This window comes from Notothenia coriiceps, unplaced genomic scaffold, assembly GCF_000735185.1.
Source record: "Notothenia coriiceps isolate Sejong01 unplaced genomic scaffold, NC01 NC01_scaffold00008533, whole genome shotgun sequence".
NCBI lineage: Eukaryota > Metazoa > Chordata > Actinopteri > Perciformes > Nototheniidae > Notothenia > Notothenia coriiceps.
Window position 1 is genome coordinate 50433 of NW_011341234.1, and position 10454 is coordinate 60886.

Consider the following 10454-nt stretch of genomic DNA (forward strand, 5'->3'; position numbering starts at 1 on the left):
TTAGATATTGTCCCTTTCATATAAACCACTAATTTATATTTAACATTCAATATACAGAATATAATAAACGTAGTGGCTCAGTCAGTAGGGGCTTGGACTGGGAGCCGTAGGGTCGCCGGTTCAAGTCCCCGGACAGACCTAAATATGGAGTGTGGACTGCTACTTGGAGAGATCCCAGTTCACCTCCTGCCCTTCAGTGGTGCCCTTGAGCAAGGCACCAGACATCCCCCTCACTCCCATTGCTCCCCGGGCGCTGTACAATAGCTGCCCACTGCTCCTAGTACTAGACTCCTGGTACTAGGATGGGTTAAAAGCAGAGAACACATGTCACTGTGTGTTCTCTGCATGTGAGACCATTAAAGAGGGGTTCATCCCTCCCATTCTATTGTGAGACTGTTTGGGCTGAGCATATTATCTAGGCATGACAGAATGATGCAAATCCAATAATATACACGTCGCACATCCTAAAAGTCTTACTTCTTCTGGTTTGCAACTACATGTTTTCTCTCTCTCTCTGTTTCCAGGTGGATAACTCCTCCCTAACAGGAGAGTCAGAGCCTCAGAGCCGGTCACCTGACAATACCCATGACAACCCCCTCGAGACCCGAAACGTCGCTTTCTTCTCCACCAACTGCGTGGAAGGTATGGTCTCCACGGCGATAATATAACATGCTATTAACCCTTAGATGCACGAGTGACTGGAGCCTGAAAAATAATATAGAATATTAGAATAATATGTGTTTTTATGCCATTTTTGTCATTTTGGTTAAGAAAAATCACTTGTATAATATTTAGTATTATATTTTGGTTCAAACTAGAAATATTTGATATTTAATTTTTCACTATTTATAATTTTAGATAATTTTTTTACATTTTGAAAAAAAACGTTTTTCCATAGGAAATGCATGCTGGTCATTTTTGACCCACTTATGGAAGCTTGGGGTAGGAATAAAAAACTACTATTTCTTAAAATTTAAATTTAAAATTTGAATGGCGTGATATCCAAAACATGTTTTTTGAGGAACAGCTGGAATATGAAATTAAAAAAAATATGTAATTCCAAAGATACTTCAAGAAAACCACGACACCGGGTCAAAAAGACCCATTCATGCATCTAAGGGTTAATAACTTCGTGTGCGCATATGGTTTGAGTAGTGGTTCAAATATTAAATTGCATTAATCACATAAAAAAACTGCGATTAACAATGACTATTAACAAGTTTAAAGTTCTAGTATTTATTTTGCAAAACTAGTAAGAGAAATCAAAGGTTTTTACTTTATTAGAGTTCAGCTTAGTGCTAATGATTCTGGAATGATATGTCTGTACATTTTCTGACACTTAGCCAAAGCAAACTTGGTAATGTGATTAATTTGCGTTTAACACGTTAAGGTTTCCGGCTCTAATCTAAACATGTACTCCAAAATGTAGTATCTAACTGAGACATTGTTTAAAGGACACACTAACTGTTGCAGCGAATATATTTTACAATGTTGTGTCTCTGTTCTTTTTCCAAACCAGGCACAGCTCGTGGTATTGTTATCTGCACCGGTGACCACACAGTCATGGGTCGCATTGCCACCCTGACCTCTGGCCTGGAGACCGGAAAGACCCCCATCGCCAAAGAGATCGAGCATTTCATCCACATCATCACCGGTGTGGCTGTCTTCCTGGGCGTTACCTTCTTTATCCTGGCCATCGTCCTGGGTTACAGCTGGCTGGAGGCCGTCATCTTCCTCATCGGCATCATCGTGGCTAACGTGCCCGAAGGGCTGCTGGCTACTGTCACTGTGAGTGGACGACAAATAAAATACTGCATAAGCCATTTATACTTCTTCTGTATTAAAGACTTTTGTTTCCTGTTGGACAAATATCATTTATTTTATTATTTTATTTTAGTTTGCTGATTGAAGTGCTTACTTGGTCTATATTGTTGTCTTCAATAATATAGACAAAGAAAAAAAGAAAAATAATGTTTAAAATAATAATAATAATGTGTATGAGTGTGTGTTTATGTGATAAACGTTGTCTGACATCATGAATGTTTGCCTGCAGGTGTGTCTGACCCTGACTGCTAAGCGTATGGCGAAGAAGAACTGCCTGGTGAAGAATCTGGAAGCTGTGGAAACCCTCGGCTCCACCTCCACCATCTGCTCCGACAAGACAGGAACCCTGACCCAGAACAGGATGACCGTGGCCCACATGTGGTTCGACAACCAGATCCACGAGGCCGACACCACGGAGGACCAGTCTGGTGAGAGAGGACAGGGCACAGTCACTCCCTCAAATCAGACTTCCTTTATTTGTCCCACACACGGGAAATGTACATTGTTAAAGCAATGGATAGAGACGAAAGAAATACAACACTATTACTGTGTATAAATTCATGCACAGAGTATTTTTTAAATTTTTTATATAATATCTTTATTACATTTTTCAAATACAACACAAAACAGAACAGCTAAGGCAACAACAAAATGAAGTTAGATTGTAATAATTATCAAAAATAAATAACAAATACAGATGAATGTTGGCTGAAGGAGGAAGCCCTCGTAATATAGAAGATATCTACATAGTATTTAGAATAGATATTATTACTAGAAGTACACAGTCAGGTAGATAAGTAAGTTGCAGTATTTATAAAATAAAATAAGTTTAACACTGTAGAATGAAGTGTGGTGTATAACAGTAGTACAATTCTTATTGCACATACAGATTCCTGTTGCATTAATGGATGGAATAACTAAGAGTAGCAGCCAGTAGTAACAATAATATTAGCAAGGAACATATTACACATAAGTGTTGTTTTTATTTTTACATGATTTCACATTGGCCTTTTAGAGCAGTGGTGTCCGAGGTGTGGTGTGTGTGTGTGGGGGGGTCTACTAGGGCTGTGCAATTAATCGTATTTTAATCTCGATTTTGGCTTGCAACGATTACAAAAACAACGTAATCAAAATAAAACGATTATTATTTTTGTTTAAAAATGTTATTTTTTTAATTTTTTTTTATTGGTTTTTCAATTGAATTATATAAAATTTCAGGGTAATCAACTGTTAAAAACATACTGTTCACATTTAGTTTTTTCAATAAATTGATGTTTTCAAAGTAAATCGTTTTTAATAATCGTGATATCAATTATTGACCAAAAAATAATCGTGATTATGATTTTTGCCATAATCGCGCAGCCCTAGGGTCTACCAGCGAATAGACTGTTAATAATCTTCTTCTATCTCTCCAGGTGCCTCTTTCGACAAGAGCTCCGTGACGTGGCTGAGTCTGGCTCGTGTTGCTGGTCTGTGTAACCGCGCTCAGTTCAAAGCGGGACAGGACGCCCTGCCCATCCTGAAGCGTGACGTGGCCGGAGACGCCTCAGAGTCCGCGCTGCTGAAGTGCATCGAGCTGTGCTGCGGCTCCGTGAGAGCCAACAGGGACAGGAATAAGAAGGTGGCCGAGATCCCCTTCAACTCCACCAACAAATACCAGGTACGAGACAGATCATTTCTATTATTTTCTATTTCATTTTATCTACTTGCACTATTTGATCTGTGTTATTGTGTTGCACTGCTGTGACCTAAGATTTTCATTGTCATAACTACACTGTAGCTGTGTACACATGACAAGAAAAGCCTTGAATCTTGAATCTTGACATGTATGTTAAAAAAATATTGAGTCAAAGAGAAACATTTAATACATTAAAAAAAATACAAATTGCTAATTTATTCGTAATTATCTTTTATTCTCCGCTTCTTCTTGGCTGAAGCTATATCAAAAAACAATGATACAACAATAGTGACAGATTATCCAACGTTATTGCAAAAGTGTATTGATTAGAAAGCATTTGATGTAGTGTATGAGATAATGCAATGAGGTGAATGAATCAATACAAATGTAGCATTGTACACACGCATAATCTCAAACTCAAACCAAAGTGCTGTACAGGCAATACATACAATATCAAATAACACAATGGGAATAAAATAATAAAACAATAATTAAAACATGATAAAAATACACAATAGCTAGAAACATATAAAAACACATACAAATGTAAAAATGTCAACTAGTGTTAAAAGCCAGTGCAAAGAGGTGAGTTTTTAGCATGACATGTGTGTGATCAAACAAAATGGTGTATTACAGATTACATTCTTCTGTTACAGTAAATGCTCAAACAGCCTATTCAATAGATCAAATGAACTTTCTGTGCTCCTTCTAGCTGTCAATACACGAGACTGAAGATACCAACGATAACCGCTACCTGCTGGTGATGAAGGGCGCCCCCGAGAGGATCCTGGACTGCTGCTCCACCATCATGGTGCAGGGCAAGGAGCAGCCCATGGACGAAGAGCTCAAGGAGTCTTTCCAGAACGCCTACATGGAGCTTGGAGGCCTCGGAGAGAGAGTGCTGGGTGAGGAGAGAGAGAGAACTGAGCCTAACCCTGAGGTTTCAAAATATGCTATGACCGTCATTAATAGGCACAAAAACATTAGCAATGAAAACCAAATCCGCTTTTGTACAGCCATCCAATTTCTCAACAGAAGACTCAGGAGTGAAACATTCCAATTTACTTTCAATCTAAATGTGTTCCACTATCACGAAGAAAAACTGTCAACCAGAGATCCTAATGACACTGAAGCTTACTAACAACGGAAAGACCGGACGAGCCCCCAATTTACGAGAATAGGGATTTTATTGATTGCCATACAACAGTGTTTGTTGCATTACATTGCATTTAGCTGACTCTTTTATCCAAAGTGACTTACAGTAAGTGCATTCGACCAAGAAGATACAAACTTGAAGAAAACAGAATCATATAAGTACATCAGGTTTCATAGAGCCAACACATTTCAAGTGCTACTCAACTGGCTTTAGATAAGCCAGTCCTCTGTTAGTATACATTATAAGTGCTTTGTTAGTAATTCTATCGCTCGAAGTGGAGTTGAAAGAGATGAGTTTTCAGTCTGTGCCGGAAGATGTGTAAGCTTTCTGTTGTCCTGATGTCAATGGGGAGCTCATTCCACCATTTTGGACATAAATAAACATATTTTAGTTTATATAAGTATTTCCTTTGGACAGGAGATTAACAATATGTAACTCAAAGGACAGTAGTGGCAGTAATAGTAGTGTCCTTTATTAGCTTGAAAACCATATACATGCATTAAAGGGAACTGCAAACTAATTCCGTAATTTGCGACAGCTCAAGACCATGATAGGTTTTGTTGTTGTTAAAGATCTGATGATAAAACCAGGGTTTATGGAAATGTCTGAAAATGGAAATGAGCTTTTTATTCCTCACAAATCAAACACTAAATCCCACATGTCCCCCCCCTCCAGGTTTCTGCCACACGATGCTCGCAGAGGATCAATACCCCAAGGGCTTCGCCTTCGACACGGATGATGTCAACTTCCAGACAGACCAGCTTTGCTTCATCGGCCTCATGTCCATGATCGACCCTCCCCGTGCTGCTGTGCCTGATGCTGTTGGAAAATGCCGATCTGCTGGAATCAAGGTGAGTTTTTGAACACGGCTAATATATCACTAACCTCACGCTAACACATCCTACACGACTACAAACACTTTTTTTTTTTTTTTAAATAAAGGAAGTAAATACTCAATATTTGAAGATATGGTCTTTTATTATTTTAATTTGATTTAAACTTTATTTTCCTTTTTCTTAAACAACACATACAGTTTCAATGACAAGAAAACAACACGTGTGCAGGTTGTCCATTTTCTTAACCCCACCCCCACAGAATAAGACTTAATAGTACAAAAACACTTTAAAATGATAGACAAACAGATGGTTGAAATCAAAGCACAAAAAAGCAAAACAAAACAACAACAAACAATTCTGCACACACGTGAGCCATCTCTCAAACACGATTCTGTGAACCGTGCACATTTCTCTGTATATTGAGCACATTTCTGCTTTCTCTTCAAAATGGCACAGCGTTTCCAATGAATTGTTTGAATGTGTTTATGTATGCACCATTATACACAAAAGCTAATCCATGTTCATGTACTCGATACTGAATCTGATCTATATATTCCCGTGTTAAAAAGGAAGGTGAGATTGTCTAATGTAATATGTGTTGCTCTCTTTAGGTCATCATGGTCACTGGAGATCACCCTATCACTGCCAAGGCCATTGCCAAGGGAGTGGGCATCATCTCCGAGGGCAACGAGACCGTGGAGGATATCGCAGCTCGTCTCAATATCCCCGTCAGCCAGGTCAACCCCAGGTAAAGAAACATCACAGAAAAACAAACGTGCAGTCGTACAGACGACGATGGCAAATGACCAGACTCACATCAACGCTTCACTCTGTGTTCTTAGGGATGCCAAAGCCTGTGTGATCCACGGCACAGACCTCAAAGATCTGTCTCAGGATCAGATGGACGACATCCTGAGGAACCACACAGAGATTGTATTCGCCAGGACGTCCCCTCAGCAGAAGCTCATCATCGTAGAGGGCTGCCAGCGACTGGTGAGAACATAGGAGTCAAACCTCTAACCCAAGCACTGTTGCTTTATGTTCCTATAATAAAATCAAATGTTTATTTTTCATGATATTATTATATTGAGTACATCCTGGCGCTATAAGTAACATTCTACTTTTACAACAGCAGAGGGCGCTAGTTAGTTATTGATTGAGGATTTCCTGACAGTGAGATATTTGAAAAAACATTTTATATTTGTGACAGTTTCATTTAAAGGAAATTAAATTGTAATTTTTTTAATTACAACTGATTATTTTAATACATCTGAATTTCGATATGTATTTAAAATACCATGTTTTAGATTAATTTGATTACATTGAATTAATTTAGTTAAATTGAAACATTTTAGATTTATTTGTTCATACCATATAAACGTCTATTCAGCTATTGAAAACTTTGAGTATGTTTTTCAATCATGATTGCTTCAAAACAGTTTCTTAACTAGTGACTCATTTAACTTTTGACTAAAATCATTGTGGTCATATGAATCATAGATTTCTAAGATACATAGTTCTCATTTAAACTCAAACTACCTCATGGTCAATGATGGATGAAATATAACTTCCTTTATATAACCGCCTCTCTCTCCCTCTTCTCTCCCAGGGTGCCATTGTGGCCGTGACAGGCGACGGTGTGAATGACTCTCCCGCTCTGAAAAAGGCCGACATCGGTGTTGCCATGGGTATCTCCGGCTCAGACGTGTCCAAACAGGCCGCTGACATGATCCTGTTGGACGACAACTTTGCCTCCATCGTGACAGGAGTGGAAGAAGGTGAGAAGACCCCGAGACCCCGAGGGACCTGAACGTGAACGTGTGGTTTCACAGAGCCAAACCCTGTGACTGAGTTCCTGGTGTAACTTGTTTTGTTTTTCCTCCCTTCAGGTCGTTTGATCTTTGATAACCTGAAGAAGTCCATCGCCTACACCCTGACCAGCAACATCCCAGAGATCACACCCTTCCTGCTGTTCATCTGCGCCAACATCCCCCTGCCCCTGGGAACCATCACCATCCTCTGCATTGACCTGGGAACTGACATGGTGAGAGCGGATCAAACACTCAATAAAAGCGCGTTAAAGTATAAAGTAATTGTGTAAAATAAACATAAAATACAGTAATAGATTATTTAACATTACATTAAGCCAGTGTTTCTCAAACTTTTTCATACCAAGGACCACTTAACCAATAAAAAATCACTCGCGGACCACCTAACTCCACAAATATCCAAAAACACATCGTTCTTCTAGAACAGATTACAAATCGCTTGAAAATGGTATAAAAAAGTGGCAACATGTGTGATGAAGGTGTTGCTCTGGGCTATATAATGCAATCGAAAGTGAAACTTAAGCTCGCCCCATTGCAGAGATATTCCCGCGAGAGTGCGGAAAACTTTAATTAATTAATTTATTTCAAGTGTGACATTTTACCAATATACTCACGGACCACTAGGGGGTGCTCACGGACCACCAGTGGAAGCACTGCATTAAGCAATGGTCCTAAAATGAGAATATTAAAAAAAGGTTTGTAACTGCGACAGGCCTAGATATGATATACTAAAAGTTCACATGTCTCCCTCTCCCCTCAGGTGCCAGCCATCTCCTTGGCCTATGAGACCGCAGAGAGCGACATCATGAAGCGTCAGCCCAGGAACCCCTTCAGGGACAAGCTGGTGAACGAGAGGCTCATCAGCATCGCTTATGGACAAATTGGTAAGTGAAACAAAGATGGCTACTGTTATTACTTACTATTATTTTCTAGGCTTCCTGGTTTTTTCTCCCTTCTTTCTTACATTCATGTTAAAATAACTTATGAAAGGCACACGACAAGGCATGTTTCTTTGTTTTGTTTTTACTTATTCTGCCTATAAAGAAATGAGTTTTGTGTTTGATAGAGAACTTCATCTCTGGATATGTAACTTAATCTTTCTGTGTGTGTTCTCCTCAGGTATGATCCAGGCTGTTGCAGGCTTCTTCGCCTACTTTGTCATCTTGGCTGAAAATGGTTTCCTGCCCAGTAAACTAGTCGGCATCAGGCTCAACTGGGACGACCGCTCTGTCAACGACCTGGAAGACAGCTACGGGCAGCAATGGGTAAGGGTGTAGTCTTAGTTTGTTAAAGTGAGTTTTTGGGGTGGTTTTATTACTTGATCTAATTGTGTTCCTGTACTCTCCTGCCCTCAGACATACGAGCAGAGGAAGATTGTGGAGTTCACCTGCCACACAGCCTTCTTCGTCAGTATCGTGGTGGTGCAATGGGCCGATGTGATCATCTGCAAGACCCGACGTAACTCTGTGTTCCAGCAGGGCATGAGGTATGTGCACTCGTAGGATAACCCTCTTGAGACCAAACATACAGTCATCAGACACGTGGGAAAATAGAACAGGACAAGACACAATATATAACACATTAACAAACCATTAGCAAACCATCACACCAAATACTAACAAGACTATCAAAGGAAAACATCGATAAAACCCAATTTAAATAACACTATATGATCAAACTATGAAGAAACGCAAGTGATAGCATTAATGAAAACAAAGGCAACTGTTTATATCAATAAATACTTATATGACATAGTATACACAGTTACAGCTACATTCCTTTACAACAGGCCTACTGAGTGGCTTATCTTTTTTATCCATTATCATGATGACACGCAGCTCAATTTCTGCATCACTCTTTTCTTTCTGCTCTTCAATATTTGCTGTGTTCTTCCCACTCAGGAACAAGATCTTGATCTTCGGCCTGTTTGAAGAGACAGCCCTGGCTGCCTTCCTGTCCTACTGCCCCGGCATGGATGTGGCACTCAGGATGTATCCTCTAAAGTGAGTGCCAGTACCATATCTCAACATATGCCAACGATGTGTGAATCTGTGTGAATGTTAGTTCCTAGAGTAAGGGACACTGCTCTGTATGAATGTTAGTTCCTAGAGTAAGGGACACTGCTCTGTATGAATGTTAGTTCCTAGAGTAAGGGACACTGCTCTGTATGAATGTTAGTTCCTAGAGTAAGGGACACTGCTCTGTATGAATGTTAGTTCCTAGAGTAAGGGACACTGCTCTGTATGAATGGGTGAATGACATGTAGTATGTAAAGCGCTTTGAGGGGTCTTAAAGACTGGATAAAGCGCTATATAAGTACAGTCCATTTACCATTAAGACATATTTTGTAATCTGTGATGTGTTTTAACCCTCGCTGTTCTCTTGTCTCGCTTACAGGCCTAGCTGGTGGTTCTGTGCGTTCCCCTATAGTTTCCTCATCTTTGTTTATGATGAAGTCCGAAAACTCCTCCTCCGTAGGAACCCCGGAGGTCAGTATCTTTTCTACTTCATGTCCTCTTCATCCCTTTTTAACCAGGTTCCTTTTAAAGGACGTTGTGTTGGACTTTTACTTTGCTTATAGTAACATAAGTAGTGCAGTAACTTTATCAACTATGAGACCCAAAGAAGTCTCTGCACCCGGCTAAGAAAATGTCCAGCGCCTGAAAAACCACAGTTTTGAAGCACGATAAGAATAAGTATGGTTAATTAGTGAGTTTCAGAAGTGCTAGTAGGCTTATCTTTAGACTCTCACAATATCAGATTAGCGAATATCGTAGCTACACTAATAAAGTAAAAACATTAAAGTTGCTGGATGTCACTGATATCACTAAATGCATTTTTTGAATATCATCCTAAATCACTATTAACTGAACTTTTCTGTGTTTTTTTCTTTCTTCCTCTGATATCCAGGTTGGGTGGAAAGGGAGACATACTATTGATCGATGGAGCATCTCTGCTCAAACCCCCTACATCTCCACTTATTTCTCCCCCCCCCTCCCCCCTGTCACTTCATCCCTGGCAAGACACACCTCCAGACGCCCCGCCCTCTTAAAGACAAAAAACGCTTTGAAGCAATTTTCATCACAACTGCCCCAAAGATTAAAAACAGCAAAAGCACCTTTACAACTTTC

The 10454-nt window shown here is 39.7% G+C and overlaps 1 protein-coding gene across 1 annotated transcript; it reads left to right on the plus strand.

The window, feature by feature from the left end:
- Positions 1-480: 480 nt before the first annotated feature.
- LOC104944632 (sodium/potassium-transporting ATPase subunit alpha-3) lies at positions 481-10328 on the plus strand. The gene is made up of 16 exons (XM_010770200.1): positions 481-642; positions 1520-1788; positions 2054-2252; positions 3240-3484; positions 4215-4407; positions 5334-5509; positions 6106-6242; positions 6337-6487; positions 7104-7272; positions 7384-7538; positions 8084-8207; positions 8443-8588; positions 8679-8809; positions 9225-9326; positions 9721-9812; positions 10234-10328. Exons 1-16 carry the CDS (start codon positions 498-500, stop codon positions 10260-10262), a joined length of 2463 nt encoding a protein of 820 aa, XP_010768502.1. The 5' UTR covers positions 481-497; the 3' UTR covers positions 10263-10328.
- Positions 10329-10454: the final 126 nt, after the last annotated feature.